This window comes from Lepisosteus oculatus, chromosome 7 (assembly GCF_040954835.1).
Source record: "Lepisosteus oculatus isolate fLepOcu1 chromosome 7, fLepOcu1.hap2, whole genome shotgun sequence".
In the NCBI taxonomy this organism is placed as follows: domain Eukaryota; kingdom Metazoa; phylum Chordata; class Actinopteri; order Semionotiformes; family Lepisosteidae; genus Lepisosteus; species Lepisosteus oculatus.
The window spans coordinates 28,165,478-28,187,862 of NC_090702.1; the positions used below are offsets into that span (position 1 = coordinate 28,165,478).

The following is a 22,385-nucleotide window of genomic DNA, read 5'->3' on the forward strand; positions in this document are numbered from 1 at the left end:
AAAGATACTGAGGAACAAATTAACACAAATAAATAAATTTATAATCAACAAAAAACAGTATTTAAAATCAAAATGTTTGATGAGACGTATCCATTTACAAGTTCATTGGTTGTGATTTTATTCCAGGGAATACATTATCATCAGGATATACTGATATTTTTCTTATATTTATAAATTATAAGTATGTTTATTCTGCATTTTGAAGATACCCATGTCAAAGTTATATGGACCACTTTCTTCAGGCTTTTAAATAACAATTAATGGTAATGTTTAATATGTTTAGTTTATGCTTTTATGAAAGTTGTAGAATTTATTAAACTATTGCATAAAACATTAGAAAGATTACACAGAAGAGAAAACCATTGTGTGGTGTCCTCTTTTCTGTGACCAGAGGTGTAAGAAGTGATGGTTAAGTTTTATCCCAAGATATAATAATCTGAAAGAATTATCTGTTTGCTGTAGTAATCAGATATTGTAAACAAGCAAATGTGCTTTGGATACCAAGATCGCATTTGGATTTGTAATAGACTCATTATTACATATGAAAATCATGCTTATTTACTCTTATTCTCTTGGAGCACTTCTCAGAATACAGTACAATCTGATGAGCAATAACAAGACCCACGACTTAAATGTATTGGAAAAAATGTTTCTTGTTAGTTTAGGCATAATATTTTGGGTTTTTGTGCTTGGTATGGACCAGTCCCCTGGCTATAAGAGGGGGATCCCAGGCAGATTGAGGAGTTAACCTATGGTTAGCTGCAAAGGTGGAGATGGGGTGGAGATGCAAAGATAGATGAGAAGGAGAAAAGGCCTATGTATTGTATTTAATGTACGAAATGACATCAATAATTAATATATTTTAGGAAAGTTGAGGAGAATTCTTACTGTACACAAGTACTGTACCTGTACTTGACCTACTGTGCACAAAAATCTAGAAATTTGAAGCTTTCAACATAGGAACCCAAATAAATCACAAACACAATAACTCCAGTTTTATGCTGACTACAAACAACAACCAGTATTAACAAGTGAAAGGCAAAGAACAATGATTTTGTCATTTTGACACAATGTTATTTGGCAATTTCGTTGGATAGCCTGAACAACTGAAGGTATGTTCATTGACAAACATGTTTTAATAAAGAGTAATACTATGCACATCTCTGAAAGACATGTGTTGAAAATCTTTTGTTAATAATAAACATTCTATCACAAACCCCATACAAACTCAAATGTATTGACTTCACTGTCAATATACAATTCCATATATGCATAAGTATCTCCCATGTTTATTTTTTAGAGGGTCATGTCCATGTAAAGTTTCATTCTCCCTTATTTGCAGTGGAGGATAGCCAGTGGAGGCAATGGAGGTGTACATCAATGTGTCAGGTCAACTACTGTACAAAGAGTTTATGATGTTTGCATTTGAAAAGTTGCTACCTCAATTTTTAATGTTTATGGGTCATAAACCACATTGGGAAATGTGGTCTCTTACACAAGCTGATCCTGCTCAAAAACTGTTGGATCTATTTAAGCCAAACATTATAAATATAATTTACATTGTGTTTGTTGTTGATACATGATGCATAAAACTAACTTGTTCCTGTTGTTCTGGTTTTGGCCAATAAACTGTAGGAATGATAGGTAACCAGGTGAGCACGCAATTAACATATGGGACACTAGCATTCCAATGTAAACTAAGATGTCTATCGGATAACTTTGTTTCAAAATTCAGACCGACTCCGTTTTAAGAATTACTTCAGTATTTGAATTAAATTGTAGTAATTGAATTCTTCCAAATCAGCTTGATGGACCAAAATGAGCTTCTCTTAACTAGTGTTCCATTCCATGTAGCACCAGCACATCTTCTTTGAAAACTGTTTGGCCATTTAACTTCAAACCTGATAGGTATCATTGACAATACCATTAACATACAGTATGGCAATATTGTTGTCCTGCAAGAACCAAGAGAGATGCTGGATCATCATTGGCTCGTATTGCAAAATGATCCTATACTAATACTGGCCAATTAATTCCAAACTTTTCTATGTACCATTCTGGTGGTAATACAATTTACTGTCCTTTTCTTGTATTGTAGTTATACAACCTGCACTGCAAACTTTGGAAAAGTGTCTAACTATTTAAGGTCAAACGTCACACTTTTCTTTTTAATGGAGAAAACACAATTATAAAATTATACAGTGGTGTTTCTATGTAATTTAAAATAGCCTCCTAATGACCACTCATCATTTTTGCTTTTGCATTCTAAACACTGAAACATCTTGTGCTCAAACATCTTGTGTGTATGATCATCTTCAAAACTGGCAGGTGCTGTATTATTATGACACTCGTCAGCTGGCACATTATATCAATATAGATACACAACTGACATTGCTTTTGTATAATATTTTATATCAGGGACTTTTGCTGGTTCTTATGGTTTTCATATTAGTGAAAGTAAATTATTATTGTATATTCTTTGTTTGCTACTAATACTGTATGTACTCCAAAACAGCATTACAACCACATTGCTTTATTATAGCATTTCATAACACTGAAACTTCACCATAAAGAAGTTTCAAAACTTTTTAGAGGTCATTTTCTGAATAATTTTCCAGCAAATTTTGAACACGTCCCAGCAAAAATGGTCAACCTAAATCAAGTCTCCTACTTTAAAGTGTGCAATGGTAAAATCAGATTACATTTCTTAATTAAATTGAATCTTCACACTACTTTAAATACCTTTGTTTTTGTTACCCCTTCTTATTAACAGAGACCATAAATTAAATATCAATATATCTGACTCATTAGACATGAACAAATTCCACATTTTAAGGCTAATAACCCAAAGTTCATGCCCCATTAAAATATAGCCTGAAACTCTGCCTAAGGATACATCCATCAACTGTGTTAGGAAGAACAATACATCAAGACTCAGAGAAGGCATTATCTATGACTGCAAGCCAGGTTACAGAATATATACCATTCATTCCCAAATGGTATAATTAAAAGGCCAAAACATCTTGTTATCACCTTGCAGGTTATATTTACTGGGTGTCCATCGTAAGATCAAAATAAGTCAGCTTTATCTGTTAGGATTTTGTGATTCAGCCATTGTCAAGTTATACACCTTTTTATAAATTTGACACAGATCTTCATATATTGTAAACTGTACCCTGCATATTGAAGATAAAAAAACAGCTTGTATTGTGCTGACCCCTACTGAATGGATACCGTACCACAACAATACCAACTTCCATCCAACTAACAGGTTATTTCGAAGAAGCACAACATGTCCACCTCTGTTGTTTTTGCAGTTTTACTCCAAGCTAGTGCTAATAAATAAGATGAAATGTGTATTCCGTGCTTGTTACAGGCTGGTGGAAAAAAATTACAGTACAACTGATCCCTGATGAAAAACAACACAACGCCATTCTGTTGGGGCTTGAGATTTCTCACAGTGCCCAGGTGTGCAAAGTCATTAGCCCTGCCGGCTACCTCTCACAACAGCTAATAGGAAGCACACATTTAATTAGGGAGAAGCCCAGCTGTCAGGTATTCTTGATTGTATTGACCAATGGCTGGCTCCTCTCAGGCAGTGGTTAAGCTGATTGCTTGACACAGTGCCCAGTATTTACACAAATCAAGGAGAGCAACATACAAAGTATGTAAGTAAGTCTTCCGTTTTCACGTATGGTTATTAATTCAAACGGATATCCAACCAAATACTGATTTCTGCACTCTGGAATTCACTTAATGTGAACGTATCTCAATATCTATAGTATGGTCACCTGAAATCACTTTTTTGAGCACATATCTTTTTGTTATGATATGATTGGCAGGTTTTCTCATAAAATTTACCTGTCCTTTGATTCATTTTTCCTGCCATCTTAAGTCCCCGCAGATGGGAAGCAGACTATTAAGTGGTGAAGGGTCCAACTGTGAGGCCAACAACAACTATGAAAGACTTACAGAAGTCAATGACTGAGATGGGAGAACAAAAGACAACTCTCCAAGTCAACAATGCTTCATGCACTCAACAAAGCTGGTCTGTATTGCAGAGTGGTAAACCCATCACACATGGAGTTTGCAAAAAAGCATGTAAGTGATACTGTGGTAAACTGTTTTGTGGTTAGACTACACAAAATTGAAACTTTTTGGTCTGGTGCAAACTCAGTACAGTACAGTATAGTACATCACCCAGTCAATACCATGCTAGCTGTCAAACATGGCAGTGGCAGCATTATGTTAACCCCTTACTCATTGTGGTCTGATCTAGACAGTGTCTGGGTGGTATAATGCACCTTTTATTTCTTCATAATGGAGTACACCATGCCTACAGGGATATATTCAGTGACTTAAACATGTTTGTACACCTTTCTTGATCTATGCTTTTCAAACTTTGCTTTGAAAGATCCTTATTCTTCATAGTTGAGTATTTTCTTGAAATGTACTGCTGTCCATGGAATCTCCTAGAAACAGTGTTCTTTTTAATGAAAAAAATATTGTACATATTGTACAGAGCTCTTTAACTAATTGTATGACTCAGATAATTTTGTGCACATTAAATTAATTTAAGGAACAAGTAATAGGTTTATTCCATGCTGAAAAGAGAAGAAAGAAAACACAATGTTCCGGTTGTGGAGCCTTCTTCAGGTGTGAAACAGGAAGGAGACTCGGAGACTGTTTCAGAGAACATGTTAGGACTGTGAAGATTAAAGATTTCTCCAAGCCCATTGTTTCTCATTTCACCTCTGACGGCCATGATCACACTAATCTCTCCATCTGTGTTCTCAAAGATGGTTTTCCTAACTCATACACCAGAAAGATTACAGAAACTAAAATTATCCTGCAGCTAGGATCACACCTTCCCCCTTCTCTCAACGACAGACTACGTTTATTCTAAATTCTCTCTATTCATTGTAAGTTTCATTTCACACTTCTCTTCGCCTATCCAGACTTCACACCACCCGATTGGCCAGATTGTCTGTCCCCTGCTCCCGCCTCTCGTTTCTCCTCTCTCCCAGCTTTTGTTCTCCTGCTACATTACCTTTGCTTACTGCCCTGTCTTTCTCACACCTGAAGAAGGCTCCACAGACGAAATGTTGTTTACTTTCTTCTCTTTTCAACATGGAATAAACCTATTATTTGTCCTTTTGCAGTCTACGCATGCTGACGCAGCTATCCACTTAAATTAATTTAGATTAACAACAGTATATGAATTGTGAATAATTTTGAGTTAGTTTTTAATGTAAATCATTAATAACATTAATGATTTTGCAATGTCCAATACCAATATTCACAGTATTAATGATGTCAGTGATGAAGAGTACAGGTAGAAAAAAAGTTATTTTAGGAAACATTAAAGTATATTACATTTGGCTGTTTACAGAAAACACAAACCTTACTTTATTGTGATTGATGACAATGTCTGGTATTGTTAGAAGAAATCTTATTAACTGGTTTTCTACATTGTCTATTTTGCTTTTTAGACATCATGTGAAAGCTTTTCTAGAAACTGGAGTGGGAGAACAATTATCAAAATTACCTGACATAGAAAGGCAGAGGGACAAAATATGGTCATTTATTTCTAAGCTTAATTCCCATGCGCCTGTCTAGTCAAAATCCAATAATGACAAAATTAGGTAATGAATAAAGAGATAGCATTATTAGTATATCACTTAACTCACCTGACTGAGTTGATGATGCTGGGCAAGGATCATTGCTGCCACACCCCCTCCCCCGAGTTATTAGCCAGAGAGAATTACTGCAAAGGTGTTATTTGGGGCAGAGGGAGGGGAGCTCAAGAGCAGTGTGGTGTTCAGCCAGTGAGAAGTTATTAGTTGGGAAACAGAAATGCGACATTAGAATTTTAGCTCCACCCAAACCTCTGTGCATGTGGTCACACGACACCTTCTGTGTGGGTTATGTTGGCCGGGGGACGTGTTGTTCACAGAGAAGAAAAAATACTCAATGGGAGGTCAGCACTTCAAGGAAACAAAAGGGGCAGTTTTCTTTGTTTTGCACGCAGCTGGCCACACAAACACTCACTGGGTTTCTCCACCATGTATATAAAAAACAAAATAAAACCTTGATTAATATCGTAAGCTCTTGCTAAAACTCCGGATTCTCCAAACCCTTTAAAAAGGGTTTTAGGTTGTACCATTATGAATAGGTGTAAACATACAAATCAAATGACAAAACAACACATAGCACGGTAGTCGGACTACTTGGACACACAAATACATGTAACGCTTAAAAAAACACGGAAAAGACAATTAGAATTTCTAAACCTGGTTGCTCTTTCTAGTAGAAATATTAGGCTTTGATATCCTCCGCCCCCTTCAGCATTTTAGCAGTGGGTTGATTCGCCTACTAGGCTTTCAGGCAAATAATCAATTTCCTATCTGTTTACAACCTTTTGACCCTTCTGAGGACCCTTCCAAACAAAGAGGAATAAGCTTCTCCATCTACACAGTACTGTTAAGAGGTAAGCTGGTGGTATCCTACACTATGCCTTGTTTCTTTAGTGCAGTTTCTATTTTTAAAATAAGAATAGTGTTCTCTATCTTTTCCCCTTCTTTTCCACAACCTGCGTGTGCACCCACAGGCTGGAAAACAAACAGGATAAATCGAGTGAGAACTGACATGCTCTGGTGTTTTCAAAAACAAGCTCCCTTAAGTATTGCCATCTTTGTCCTAGTATGTTTTATTTGTCGTGGTGATGGACTGCTCTGTTACGTTATCCACCCCTTCTCCAAGATTGACCATGTTGGGCAATCGGAAAAGATAAACAGCCACCAGGTTCCTACTCCCTGCTTTGTGCCGGACTCCAAACCTGTAGGGTTGCGGGGCCAGATACCATCTAGTAATCCAAGCATTCTTGTCCTTCATGTTATTGATCCAGCTGAGAGCCCGATGATCAGTATCTAGGATAAACTCCCTCCCTAGTAAGTAATACTTTAAATTGTCTAGGGCCAATTTAATGGCCAGTGCCTCTTTCTCAGTGGTGGAATATCTGGTTTCTCGGGGAAGGAGCTTACAACTCAAGTACAGGATGGGCTGCTCTTAGCCTTCACTCTGGGCAAGGACAGCTCCAAGCCGATGTATCCATTTGCACGAGAAATGGCTGGTTGAAGTCTGGACTTTTAAGCACTGGTTCAGAAGTCAACCAGTTTTTCAGAGCCCTGAATGACCTGTCACATTCCCTACTCCATTTTACTGGGTTCTGACCTGCATTTGTTGTAAGGGGAGAAGCAATTGTGTTAAATTGGGAAATAAACTGCTGGTACCATCCGATCAAGCCAAGGAATGCGTGTACCTGGCATTTTGTCTGTGGTTGGGTCTATGTCAGATGGCCTTCACCTTGTCTACTTGCGGTCATATCTGTCCTTTGCCTAGTTCATACCCCAGATTAATAAGTTTCACTTTTTGCCCAGGTACATTTCTCCATATTAAGAGTAAGCCCTGCTGCCACAATATTGCTTAGCACTCTTTTTAAGTCTTCCAGGTGTTGCTGAAGATAACATCATCTAGATACTGTATGCTGCTGCCATCTTCTCATATCCTTCAGGTACCTTGTCCTCTAATTGTTGGAAAGTGGTTGGGGCTCCATGAAGTCCAAATGGCATGACCGTACATTGGTAAAGACCAAAAGGTGTTCTAAAAGCTCTATAAGCCTTTTAGTCGATTGACAAGGGCACTTGACGATATAATTAACATAGGTCCAGGGTGGAGATGAAAGTGTTCCAGGAGCTCATAAATTGGGCATCGCATAGGCATCAAAATGTGAGACCTGCATTTACCTTTACCTTCCAGAAATCAATGCAGAATCGTAAGCTGCCAGCCTTCTTTGGCACCATCACAACTGGGCTTGACCAATCACTGTCAGGGGGCTCTATTACCCCTAGGTCCAGCATCATTTTGATCTCTGTATTCAGGCCTTCCATTATCCTTTCTGGTTCTCGATAGGGTCGAATTGGAGTATCATCCTTCAGCCGTATGGTGTGCTCTACTAGCATAGTTCATCCTGGCCTACCTTGGTTTAGGCTTGGGAGCAAACTTAGAAGGGATCGCAGGTCTTGCTGCTGCCTTTCATCAAGGTGGGACGCCTCTGGCATCAGACATTTGGCACCTGCAGCCCCATCTCTCTTGCTTCTCATCTACCTGTACCACCATTAATGACTGCTTAGGACCCTCTTGTTCGTTCTACTTCTTAAGTAGGTTGATATGGTTTCTTCCGGTCAGGTTGCAGTATTTCGTAGGTGACTGGTCCCATTTGCCTCAATACTTCATATGGCCTCTGCCATTTAGCTAAGAGTTTGCTTGTGGTAGTGGGCAACGGCAATAATACTTTTTGGCCTAGTTTCAACTCTCAACTCCTTGCACAGTGTTCATACCATATTTTTTGGATCTTCTGTGTCATTTCCAAATTCTCCCTGGCTTGTTCTTTCAGTGCCTGAAATATATACATAGGATACTATACCTATAGTGGTTGTTTTCTTCTCCTCCCAGCTCTGCTTCAGGATATCTAGTGGACCTGGCACCTGCTCCCATACAGGGGTTCATGGCAACCATCTAACCCAGTCCTGCCCTGAGTCTGATACAAATTTTCTTAACATTTTCTTAAAAGGTACAAAAGTGTGACATTAGAATTTGACCTCCACCTGAACTTATGTCTAATAACACATTTTTTGCTAATGCAGAAACAATCCCAGTAGTGAAATAGGTTGACTTTGTTTTCTAAAAACACATACAGTAACATCTTATAACAATAGATAAACTCTTCTGGTAAACTCTCAGAAAAAAGCTCCATATGGAAAGGTTTCATGTAGTGTATAAGAGTTCTCTTGGCTGAATTTACATTTTCACCTTATGGATACTTAGATAAGATTTGAAAACAGGCTTCAGAAATCTCTTTCTTCTGTTTTATAAGTCTCTTCTAATCATTTTTTTCATGCGTGTGTATCTTGATTCATACTGTACATCTTAGGCCTATAAAAGCACATATCCTCTTTAAGAGGATATTCAACAACCATCCACACCAGGCACTTTCCCTTGCAACAGAGGTCGCTGTATCACCTGCAAGTACTCATCCACCACCACACTCATTCAAGGCCCCTCAGGACAATTCCGGATCACCCAGACAGCATCTTGTACCTCCAGGAACCTTATTTACTGTATCTCTTGCAGTAAATGCCCAGCCATCTACATTGGAGAAACAGAAAGGAGACTCGGAGACTGCTTCAGAGAACACATCAGGGCTGTGAAGATTTAAAGATCTCTCCAAGCCCATTGTTTCTCATTTCACCTCTGACGGCCACGACCACTCTAATCTCTCCATCTGTGTTCTCAAAGACGGTTTTCCGAACTCATACATCAGAAAGACCACCGAAACCAAAATTATTCTGCAGCTAGGATCACACATTCTCCCTTCTCTTAACGACAGACTACTGTTCTATTAATTTTTCTCCATTCATTGGAAGTTTCATTTCACACCTCTCTGCACCCATTCTGACTTCACACCTCTTGATTGGCCTCTCTTTCTGTCCCCTGCTCCCGCCTCACTCCTCCTCCCTCTCAACTTTGTTCTCCCGCTACTTTACCTTTGCCTACTGCCCTGTCTCTCTCACACCTGAAGAAGGCTCCACGGCCAAAACGTTGTGTTCTTTCTTCTTTTTTTCAGCATGGAATAAACCTATTACTTGTTCCTTTGCAGCCTACGCATGCTGACGCAGCTACCCACCTGAACTACTATCCTCTTTAAGAATTACTTTGGTATGTCTCTATTTCTTAGTTAGTTCAGGCAGTAAACATCTTAATGTGAATAGAAACTAAAAATTCAGTGTATAGGAATTATCTTATTTTAAATGAAAAAATAAGATTCAAAGACACAAACAGAGGTTGCAACACACCTGCACAGTAGGGATCTGTAGTTATTTCGGAAACTGCCTACTGACTAGATAGAATCCTCACTTACTTCTCTCATATGTTTTTTTTTCCTTCCAGCAGCTTTGATATGGGTGTGTTGTTCAAGAAATAAGGCATGAGAGAGACATATTTGGCAACTATTTTATTAAAGCAATAAGGCACGAGAGGCCATGCTATATTGTAAATGTAGTTACACTTAAAAGGTGTTGTTAGGCAAATGCTTTGCCTCAACCCTTTTAACTGTGACTATATTCACGATATAGCACAGGCCTCAAGTGCCTTATTGCTTTAATGAAACGGTTGCCAAATATGCAAATGCTGTATAAAATTAATTTTAATTAAAAAATGTATTTAACACAAAAATTAAGCTGTTTTCGTTCCTTCGCCAGAGAATATAGTCACCTGTTGCTACGCATCGCAGAAACACAGCCATAAGATTACCTAGCAAAGAGAGGACATTAGCTAGCCAATACGATAAAGGAATAAATTACTTGGTTTTGTTTATTCCTTGTGGTTGTTCATTTGAACATTTCCATTAATCGTACAAGCATTGAAAACCTGTACAATCCCTAGTTTGTCAGGCATTTTCTTTTTCGCTGGGGGAGAGCTACGACTGCTGCTTGTCTCAGTGAATGCCAGGATATCACTCCAGCGCTGTCTGTCATTAAAATTGGGTTTCCAGTACTGTAACTCCTTAGTGAACTCTCGTTTTTATGTCCACTAACAGAACTAATCTCCCTTGCTTCTAATCGAGCGATTGATCATTTCTGCGCCATTGTGCTACGAAGGCAGTGGCTGGTATACATTTTTATTCCAGCTGCTCTATAAATTCTTAGCAACATTGTTGCAAGATAATTGACACCCATTGGTTCCTTTGTGTACCTTCAAAAATATAATAGACTATTTGGGGGTTCTAACAGAGCGTTTGATCTGTTTTGTACCATTGTGCTATGAAGTAGCTAAGTGGCCTTTCTTATCTATGCTAAGAAGTAGTCTTTAAAAGCCTACTGTATATGATTGATTTGATTGACCGTTATTTATCAGTCAGCGCATTGATAGTTCTCTATCACACAGTAAAAAGTACTTCTGGGGCGTGCGTATATCAGAGTTTATAGCACGGCTTCAAACGCGTGTCAGCCAATCAGCTTTCAGGACAGGAACTATCTGTTTTATCATTTCTGGTAAACAACTCCCTTCACAGATATACAGTACAGCCCATAATTCTGTCATGAGGCTGAAACTTTGTCTCCTTCTACAAAGCATATAGTATGTTTGTCAGGCTTGCCTGAACTATTGAAGCATTGGTGCTCTGCACTGATAAGTTTTAGTTGTAATTAATATAAAGGAAATAAAATATGGTTTTACTAGCCAATTAATAAGTAATAATGTCCCCAGCAATTAAATGTCATACTTAAGAGTCAATTACAAATGCAAATCTGTTTTTAAGTTTTAGATTTTAATGGAATTATACATAGTATACCTTATCATATTATAATACTGTATTATTCTGTTCTTTTTTGACAGTTTTTATTCATGCTTTTGATTCATCTGTATCTCACCTGTGATTAAGGAAAATATCAGTTGTCCTCATCTGTATCATCATGTATGTACAGTACGATTAAAATGATGAAATTATTTTAATCATAATGAAAATATCAATGAATGGCTTTCACCGTTCATTTATTATATTATAAAGAAAGGTTTTGCAGAGGTATTACTGTAAGTTTGTGTTAAAGTTTAGTATGTCCAGAAAAGATCCTTAAAACTAGCTAGAAACCTAAAAATGTTATCACAATTGTGTAATTCCTTGAAGTCTGGTGTATGTTAAGTATGGAAAATATAAACTAGAAAACAACTTTATCTATAGAATTGCTAAATAACAGGTCAAGTAAAGCATGGCCCAGCATTCTGTGCTACTTCATAATGAATGATAGTAAGTGCCCCCACTGGTGATAAACCAGTGCTGCACTGACCCATTTGCAACAATAACAGTGCCCCTTTGTAACATTTGCTGAAAAGGATTTTTTTACTTCTTCTTGAAAAACAAATCTTTGAGTCAAAAAACTGTTCAGAAATGGGACGCTACCAAAAAGTGAAACAATATGCAATTGTGGAAATACCAAATAATGAAAATTAATTTATCATAAGAACTTACATCTGAAGGTGCACATAACATTTCACAATTTAATTTATTAGTGAACCACAACATTCAAAAAGCCTTATCTCGTTTTTCATGACATTTCAACACAAGTGCTAATTGTGATAACATATTTACATTTAAAATTGATCATTTATCCATATAAAAAACTTTAATTATTTTTTTTTAGGAAGAAACCAAATAATAGTAAGGCTGCTTGGTTAGAATTACAGTATAATCTCAAATTACCCTCATTTGCTAAAAGATATGCATTCTAAATGATAGCCTTTCATTAATATTAACTAAATGTAATCCCTAAATCTGAACAGCAATAAAGAGAAGGCTTCAACAAATTTGTTTTGCGTCAGATGTGTTTTAACAATTAAAAGGTAGATACTAAAAGCATGAATAAATATGGTACTTAACATAAATATAAATTTAAACAATTATTTTTTCTGATTCTTTACACTAAATAATTCCTTGGATAAATATACAGTAGGATATTAAGAAAATACAGTGGCACATTCATTATAGTGATTTCAATTTTAAATTTATGTAATAATGTATAATCATTTTTATACACATTAACAAAAGGAAATTAGAGATACCTGTGTGTTTTTCGCAAAAATAAAAAAATGCTTTAAACTTTCTAAAACATTATTAGAAACATAAATTCATAACAAAACTACAGAATTTTTATTATGTAACTAATGATTTAGCTGATCACTTTTTCAATAAAAAATTTAATTTAGAGCATTTTTGCAATAAAACACTTCTACTTTAAATTACATTCTCATACAGTATCTGTTTAGAATACAGGGCCCTATATTCAGAACACTAAAGCTCTTAAATGTCCATAGGAAGCAATGGGCATTCACAAATGTACAGTATTTAGTATTTTGAATATAGGACCCACATGTTTTACAGAAACTGAGAAAAGGAATGTTTCTTCACATTTGTTCTGCTACCCTTTATCTATTGAACTGGCACGCTTGTATGGTAAATTGTCTTTTATATTTATACAAAATTCACTACTTTTAGCACTACCCAGGAGTTCAATCACCAAATGTAACTGTCTGGAGCAAAGGGTGGGCACTGTGGTCCACAAGTCACTTATAGAAGTCTGGATTATGTTATTAGCAACATTCAACCAGAACTGTCCAGGGGATGCATACAGTGACTAAAAAATAGCCATTGTGGTTGGGTGAGTTGAAATTATCTTGGGTTTTCATAACTTGCGATGAAACTGTCGCTGTTAAGACTCGCTAGCTACCTATACACTTTCAGGATTATCTATGACAGTGAATACATACTGTAATATCAGATATACAGTACATGATGACAACCACACAAACAATAATAAAGCCACAAGTGCTACTATAAGCTTTATACAAAAGCTTGCAGCAAAAGTCTTACTTCTATAAGAGCAGAAGCCTCAAGCCGAAAGGGAAGGTGAATGCGTGCCTCACAATCTTTTGAGGATGTTTGAGGATGAACAAGTACCAAAATGGTCTTTTTGCAGATTTGTATTAGAAAAACAAATTGTTGTTGCCTCAAATGTTTTGTCAAAACAATACTAAATAATTACAGGAATACTGACCAGAGGCATAATGGAAAAACTAACTGAAATGCAGGATGCTTGTTTCTTTTGGAAGGAAACTGCAAATGCAAATGGAAAGTGTCCTAAACAAAGTTACTTAAGCAGGAATTTTCTTAAATGAAATTCAGTTCTTGACCTAGAACAACATTGTTTTACATTACTATATGTTTTTCAAGCTGAAGGGTCATTTTGTTTCGTTTGAGTGTGTTATTTGTAATTGTAGAGCAGTGAATACTGACTAAAGTATTAGAAAAAAAATATTCTAATGTTTTTATACAGGACTCTTTCCGCAGGACTGAATACCTCGTTTTCAAAACACTTCCGAGGTTCTTCTGGCTTCTGACAGCTCATTTTGTATTGTGTTATTTTGGACCAGCAAATATAACAAAACAATTTTTTTTATAATAATTTAGTCATGTTAGAGTTGTCCTGAAAAGGTTTAGATCTCTTATGATTTTACTGAATGGTACTGTATAATTATTTCAATTGAGAGTGAATAATACTACTATTCAAATATAAAACAAAGATTGTTGTCAATTTTATTTTGAAGAATAAAGAACTGTCACTCACTAAATAATGCATTTTGCTGTAATTCAAGAGATTACAGCTTCCTTTTTGAAGTAACAACACTATTGAAAGAGCAACATACTGTAATTTATATAGTGTTTTTTGCCCCATTTACACAATTTTCATGCCAATCATTTTTGACCAACTGTTAATTACATCCTCTACGCATTACTATGGAAATTTAAAATCTGCAAGCCACAGTCCACATGAGGAACACACCAGAATGTATCCAACTATAGCCAACGAAGGAAGCATGAGTATGTATTTAGTTGCCAGATCTACCACACTTAATTGCTTTCCTCTATCATAATTTTGCTGTCTTCTTATACACACTGCTAATACTGCTTTCTTAATCCAGAAAATATTTCTAGTGAAATATTTTCAAATTATTTTAATATTATTCTCGTAGCACTAAATGGAAAGTCTTATATTTTTGTATCATTGATTTTTTAAATTAAAGTAAAATGACAGAAGAAGACATCATTGATGGAAGAGACAATCCCTAGTACTTGACTTAATTGTTTAACTTAATGTAAGATTTTATTTTAATTTATTTCATTATAATTTTTGGAACCATATTAATTTTTTGCATGAATCACGCTCATAAAATCCAGTTTTGTTTTATTTATAGTTTTAGAAACAATCAGATTACAAAATAAACATTAGAAATAGAATTATCTAATACTTTGTTTCTCACTTCATTTTACCTATCCTGTAGCATTAACTGTTCCATTACATACTAGAAACAGTGGTTCCAATTTAAAACAACAGTTATAAAATGCATCTTCAAAGAAGCTCATCAGCTAACAGAAAGACAAATGTAATTGATTTACTCAAATAAATACTATATTTCCCTTCCAATTAATTGTAAAGCAGAATCTCCAGTGTACAGTACCTATGAAAAACTTAATCCTGGAATTACTTTTACTAATTTGGCTGTTGTTGGGCTCTCCCACCCATAAGAAGAGACTTTCAAAGCCTTGTTTGAAAGTGATCTTCTTTATTGTAGGACTCCTCTCTACTAAGTGAAGGCTACTGAGAAACCACACCATTATATACTGTACATACAAACACAAACATATGTTTGTATAATACTGGATATATTGTATACAGTATTATTCACATGTTTGGAAACACTGAGCTATAATAAAAGTGCATACATCTTTTAATAGAAACCAAAATTGCTAATGTATTTTTTATTTTATTCATGTATATAAGAAATGTGCTTTTTTAAAATAAATATTTTTGCTATTGATATTAAGTTGGGTGGTTAATGTCAAAAAGCACTGTTTAATATAAGGAGCTGGGGATTTTAAAGCTCTTTGATTCAGGTAATCTGAGAACTCCTTTAATTGTTAATTGGGAATTAAAATATTGTACTTTAATCAAACAATACAGATAATATGGTTAGAACACATTAAATTGTCTTGTGTTCTAACCATACTAACATAAGTTGTAACATACTACATTAAATGGAGTTTACTTGTAAAGATACAATTGTTTAAATTGTTTAAAAAAGAATGGAAAAATTCTGAGCTGACACCAGCTTAAACCCTTAAAATGTATTAATTCATTCTTAATACCGAATGAAATTGTTTTATTTCCTTTACTGTAAATCAATGCAGAAAATATAAATACTTGCTGTTTTTTTTTACTGTTCCCTGTTGCATTTTAAAATTTAAGGCAATATATCATTAGTGAAAAATTAATACAGTATGCAACAGCTAAACTCCAGGTTCATATGCATAAACCAGACAGCAGACAGATAAAATATTGCTGATGGATGCTGCATTTGGTTCTTCCCAGTAGCATTAGCCCATTTCTTCCACTTATTTGGTCATAACAGAAGCTATTACACATAGATATTAAAATTTGACCCTGACCTTACTCCTTATTATTTCAAGTCTTAGACGATTCTTGTATGGCTTATACATGCAGTGTTTTATAGTTTTGTGTGTGTTTTACTGCAGTAACACCACTCCCTTAATTAACACTAAATGTATACCAGACACAGCTGTTACTTTGGCAGCGGTGCTTGATAATCCAGAGCAGCCAGTGCAGAATGCTCCAAAACTGCTCAAACCTGAAGAAATTAATGCCAGATATTTGATTTTGTATACAATATTGCACATCTTACTCATCTAAATATTAGTTTCTCTCTGCATTTCATCATCCTGTGATTTCTGAGGACAGACAAGCACATCTTCAGGTGTCATCTTGGAGTCTTCTTCAGCCTCTTTCTGGTCATATTTAATTTCATCCTTTTTCAGGTCTGTTTGCCGTTTGCGTTCTTTGTCGAGCAGTCTGTAGTTGATGGCGTTCCCGACAAACAGCCAGATACTTGCAATTATCACAATGACTCCACAGGAAACATACATGTATGCGTAGTTCCCAGTCACATCCACCAACCAACCTACAAAGATAGATAAAATAAAGTTACAGATTGTAACTGTTCTACAACTACAAAGTGTGTAGTTTTTGCAATGGTTTTAAACATTTGGGTTAAAAATTGAATATTTGTTTAAATCTTATAATCATAATGGTGGCTACTAATAATGTTTTGTTTTGTGTAAAATTAAAGCTCACTGCCAGGTTAGCTAGCATCTTAAAGTTTGACCACTAGATGGCGGACACAGAAATGTGATACATGGGCAGTCTGAATACTTTAACGCCATATTCAGCATCTAATTCATAATTCTAAAACTGTTATCCACTGGAGCATATTTCTGAGATGTGATTTAAATAATGAATTTTTATATGGGCAGTTGTCTAAAATTGAGAACAATTATTATAATTGCCTGGATAAAAACATGAGGTTTTCAGTCACTTGGTGGAGTGCATTTTGCACATTGTTTTAACTGTGAAAGGACGTGAAAGAAATACACCACTTAGATAATGAAGGTTAAAAGTATATAGGAGCTGACATTTATATAGTTTTCATAAGTCTTTGTACCTGTCTGACATATACTATATTTAAAGATTTAAAAATATGTTCTCTCCTGTTTAAGAATAAGTAAATAACATATGCCTGCATTACAAAAGAAAATCAAAACTCTTTATTACCTCCCAAAGGTGGTCCAATAAGAACTGGGCAGCACTCTACGATCGTAACCAGCCCCACAGCACTGGAAAACCGCTGAGCACCAACAAGGTCCATTAAAGTTTCAAAGAGGACTGAGCTGACCATCCCAAAAGCAAATCCAAAGAATATTGAATATATTACAAGCCCTGTGTAGCCTTTTGCCAGTGGGCAAAGAATATGGCAAACTCCATTGTATAACACAGCAAAGCTAAAAAAATACTGAATTTTTGGTCTGATCCATTTAGAATTTGCCAGAAGTCCCATTGATGGTCTTGCAAACATGTCCACAAAGGCTAAAATGGACAATAAAAAGGCTGCCGAATATTCATCAACACCAATATCTTTGGCATATGCAGCCAAAAACACAATAGGGGCAAAGAAACCCACAAACATGATGACATTCCCTGATAAATAAATAAGAAACCCCCTGTGTTTGAAAAGGGAAAGATCTAAATACTTGTTTATTGTTTGCCATACCGATAATTTCTCAGTATGTTTCCTGGTATGCAGGAGTGGATCAGTTGTTTCAGATTCAATGTCTTTTTTTATTGGAGGTGCAGGTTTTGGTCCTAAGGGTCTCATCAGGGAACCAGCTACACAGCAGTTCAAAAGGATGCCACCCAAGATAAGGAAGCTTCCTCTCCAGCCAAATGAATTGAACAAAAACTGGTTGAGCGGGGCAAGTGTGCTCAGAAATACTGGGCTTCCAGCCATAGCTAGGCCATTGGCTATTGGTCTTTTCTTAAAAAAGTATTTGCCAATCATTGTTAAAGCAGGCTGTAAATTAAAGGCCAAACCAAAACCTAAGGAAGGAAAGGAAATACAAAACAATGCATGAGTGTGAATAACATTAACACATTTTGAAATTCAAAGTACCATCGTTTAACTTCTCTTAAATCTATAATTCTATAATTCCCACAGAAAACAAGGTACCATTTAATAGCAGTCAAAACTGACTCTACATAGTACCCATCAAGGAAGGTGTTGTAATATTATTTTTAGCTTTTTATAATTAATTTCTAGGACAGTACAGTATATATTTCTCCATGCAATGTACAGTATGTCATTTAATTGAACCTTACCTTTGTAAAGCAACTATCACCATTCATCTAAGATAGTGGTTCCCAATTCTGGTCCTGTGACCCAAACACCTGTTGAGTTTTGTTCCAGCTGAGCCCTTAGTTACACAATCAAACCCTTCATTGATTTAAGAATAAGATTAATCTGAAATTTTTCTTCCCAGATCATAACCCTTGCCATTGTGCGATATGAAAGTATAGCTTCTGAAACAGCCGTCAACACATTTACGCACAAAATCCTTTAAACAAGTTTCACCATAAAATTCCCAGCTTCATTTATTGTTAATATGAAGGACGTGAATGTGATTTGGAATGTGTGTCCCTGTTTCTGGCATGCATTCAAAGTCGAAAAAAAATGTAGCTGTTTGAAATTTTGGGGTTGTCCAAAGGCTGTATGTAGCACAGATGCGTGTCAGGGGTGTCGATTACGTTGTTACACCATGAGCAGTTTCTCTTTACATTTGCGATTCGCGAGGTTATTAACCTTATATTTCTCACAAAAGGATCTGCTCTCACACTTACCAACACCTGTCGCCACATTCTGTAAGTGTCAAACACTGAGAGCCACGACAAAAGACCTTACAAACTGGGCAATTCTGAATTTCTGCATCAATTTCACTGGGGATCTAAACAAGTTTTCCAAGATTTAACACACGCATGAGCATTTTTGTGACTGTACACGGCAGTGAGTGCTAAAATACGCTGAGCCCACAAAAGCTTTAATATTTAAAACCCTGTCTACAGTAGAACAAAAAGTATTTTAGATTCTGGTGGCGTGGGCCCCGTTGTAAAATATTTCCACTCGTTCTGATCGTGGTACAAAATTTTAATGACTACCTTTAAATGTTTTTCAAAAGCTGCAACGTCTGACAAGCTAATTTTCAGATTCTCTGGAAAACCCAACTCCCAATTTAATAAGTTGTATTTTATAAGTGAAATAAAATCCCAAGTACAGTATGTGACTAGAAACAAAATGCAGAATTTTCAATGAAGCAACTTCTTAGATCAATTAAGTCTTCAATTATCTAATTATGGTGGGATGGAAAGAAAACTAGTAGGTGTGTTGGTCATCAGGACCGAGAGTGGGTACCACTGATCTATAAGAACAGATTAAACCTTTGATAAGGTTCATCACATACTATCACTTCCAAAGTAAGTAGTTACAATACCGCATGCATAATTGCATTTCCCCTATTCATTTTTTGTTGCTAGATTTGCACCTGTTGTTGTTTTGCTTCAAGAAAATTTGGAACAATTTTACTCTTCTATGAAATTTGGAAGATCAACTTGTATTCATGTTCAAATTTGAATTTAAATAGTAGAATAAGTTATAAGTTACTATGTTATAATTATTATAACTAACCAAAAAATTATAATAAATCCCATAAAAGAGATCAACAGAGCTTTTTATATTTGGATGATTGACAAACAAACTCCAACTACTGAAACAAAGCAAGAAAAGCAAAGCATGAGTGAATATAACTCCTTACACTTTAATAGCACTTTTCTGAACACTCCAACCAAAGTGCAACAGTACACTCACCACACATGAGCTATCAGAGACAAAGTGATGATGCCAGTTTATAGATGGGGATTATTAGGGTCCATTATTATTAGGACTGGTAAGGGCAAGTGGGAAATTTGGCCTGGACATTGGAGTAACATCCCTTATCTTTTCAGGAAACACCATGGGATATTTAATGACTACCGAGAGCCAGGGCTGCGATTTTATGTCTCATTGAAAGGATGGAACCTTTTTTTATAGTATAGTGTTACTACTGTATACTGTGCCATTACACCCCACACAAACCATGGGGTGAGTGCCCCTCTGTTTCCACTAACACCTCCTCCATCAGCAACCTTAGCTTTCTCAGGAGGTCTCCCATCCAGATACTGGCTCACACCTGATTAGCTTTATGGGGTTTATGAGAAATTATTATTAGTTCACAAAGACTATCCCAGTTTAGAATTCACAGTACCAAGACAGTTGGAGGGAACTCTCTGTATATTCCAGATTATATAGAAAAGTACAGCACACTTTTTTTCAGATTTCATTAAATTACTTTTAGCAGGTAATTGAAGGCTAACTTTACTTTTCTGTGCTCAAATCAGTTTAAATGTAGCTCCACTCAAATTTTCTTACCTCCAATAACTCCAATACAAAGGTAAAGTTGCAACACATTGTTACAGAAAGATGCCGATATCATTCCAATTGAGCACAGGAAACCTCCCATGATCATCACTGGTCGACTGCCATATTTGTTTACCAAGATACTGCTAATAGGACCTGTAAACAAAAGGATTAATGATTAAGAAAGTGATCCTTAACAAATTTTCAAAAGAATCAGATCAATCTTTTGGCTCAATATTTAATTCCTAAATGTTAATTAATTATTTATAAGTCATAAATGTATTCTTGTTCAATTCTAGCTGCTTGTACAGTATATACCTAGAATTTAACAATACATATCACACATCTTGTAGCTTAATTTCTTTTTACTCAGTGCAGTCTAATTTTGGAGAATTTTGCATTAGCAGTCTCTTTTTAGGAACTTTGATACCCTATAAGAGACACCTCACACAGAATAATCTGCAATGCAATCTTGTCATCTACACACAAACACAATCAAGAATTTTACAGAAAGCTGCAGAATCGGAATGAAAACATGTCAAAAGAAACAAACTGCACACAGAAAACGGTATGCATTACAGAAATATATACAGTATATATTTTTTACTGACATCAAAACACTAAAACCTGACTACACTAATTGGGATTGCTATGCTAAACATGTTAGGTAAATAGCATTATTTGTTTAAATAGGTTCAGTATTCTGTTTTGACCTTGAATTGATAAAGGAATCTCATTTACATACACAAAATCCCTCCACTGCAGTCTAGCGATATGTCAAATTAAGAAAGTCTCAAACATTAGCTGGGCTAATTAACACAGTGTAAAAGCCACCAGCACTTCCTTTGTGCGGATTTCTGCTCAATTGCTCAGTATTTTCATGAAAACCATTCCCTGCTAGCATTTTAATTTCTGACTATACCAAATGGAAAAATGCAAAGACAAAAAAGCTATAAAATATAAAGCTCATTTGCAAATTTTTGTATGGAGACACTATGCAGGCACACTACTAATTTGATAAGAAAAAACTATAAGTGCTACTACAATAAAGCCTGTAGGGATTTCCCTGCTGCCCTTGGGTGTATTGTGTTTGATTTTAATTTTTATTTTTAAAAACATTTCTGGCGAGTATTGTGATTTAGAGTTATTTTACTGTAGTCAATCAAATGTTATGTAGATTTTTTAATTAACCAAACATTTATGTAACTATATAAGTCTACAGAAAACATTTTTCATTACCAGTGATAACTTTGCAATGAAGTTCAAACTAACATTGCTGAAAACATGGAACATGATTGCCACACAGAGAAATATATATACATAAGAAATATAAATATTCTTCTAAAGAGAAGCATTATACACATTTTTCCTTTCCCCTACCCACCTGGAAAGAAACAAAAGAAGGAAAAATGGTTTTGTAGTGATACACTAATACTATAAATATGTCAGATCAATATTTAACATAGTCAATTCTTTATTGAGGACACCTTATTCAGAATTGGTCCTAAGTTTCTCCTATGTTCATGACAGAACACTTCCTCCACTTAGGCTTATTCTCTATAAAACTTTACTTTCTTTCCTTCCCATACATAATACTCTTTCTGTCCCTTCTCCTCCCGACTACATCGCTGAATTCCTTCACCCCTGTCTGACTCTCTGTTCTTTGCACATGGATCCCACAACTAATACCCCTACCTTGGAATACCTCTCTGTCATCTTTTCTGGACTAATGCTCTTAGTCTACTTCTTTTCATTTCATCATCCTTCAAGACTTCTTTGATTTCTCATTGTTTTCCTATCAATTCAAGAATATCCACATTATCTCTGTTCTCAAGAAGACTTCACTTGACCTCTGTTCC

The 22,385-nt window shown here is 35.7% G+C and overlaps 1 protein-coding gene across 2 annotated transcripts in view; it reads right to left on the reverse strand.

The window, feature by feature from the left end:
- Positions 1-11,369: 11,369 nt before the first annotated feature.
- LOC102693626 (monocarboxylate transporter 2) overlaps positions 11,370-22,385 on the reverse strand; it is a 44,081-nt gene continuing 33,065 nt past the window's right edge. For both annotated transcript variants that reach the window (XM_015353003.2, XM_015353004.2), the window contains exons 3-5: positions 20,539-20,682; positions 17,298-18,119; positions 11,370-16,647 (exon numbers count right to left, since the gene is read on the reverse strand). In XM_015353003.2, coding sequence (XP_015208489.1) covers positions 16,376-16,647; positions 17,298-18,119; positions 20,539-20,682 — 1,238 coding nt within the window. In that variant the 3' untranslated portion in view covers positions 11,370-16,375. The remainder of the gene's footprint in view (positions 16,648-17,297; positions 18,120-20,538; positions 20,683-22,385) is intronic.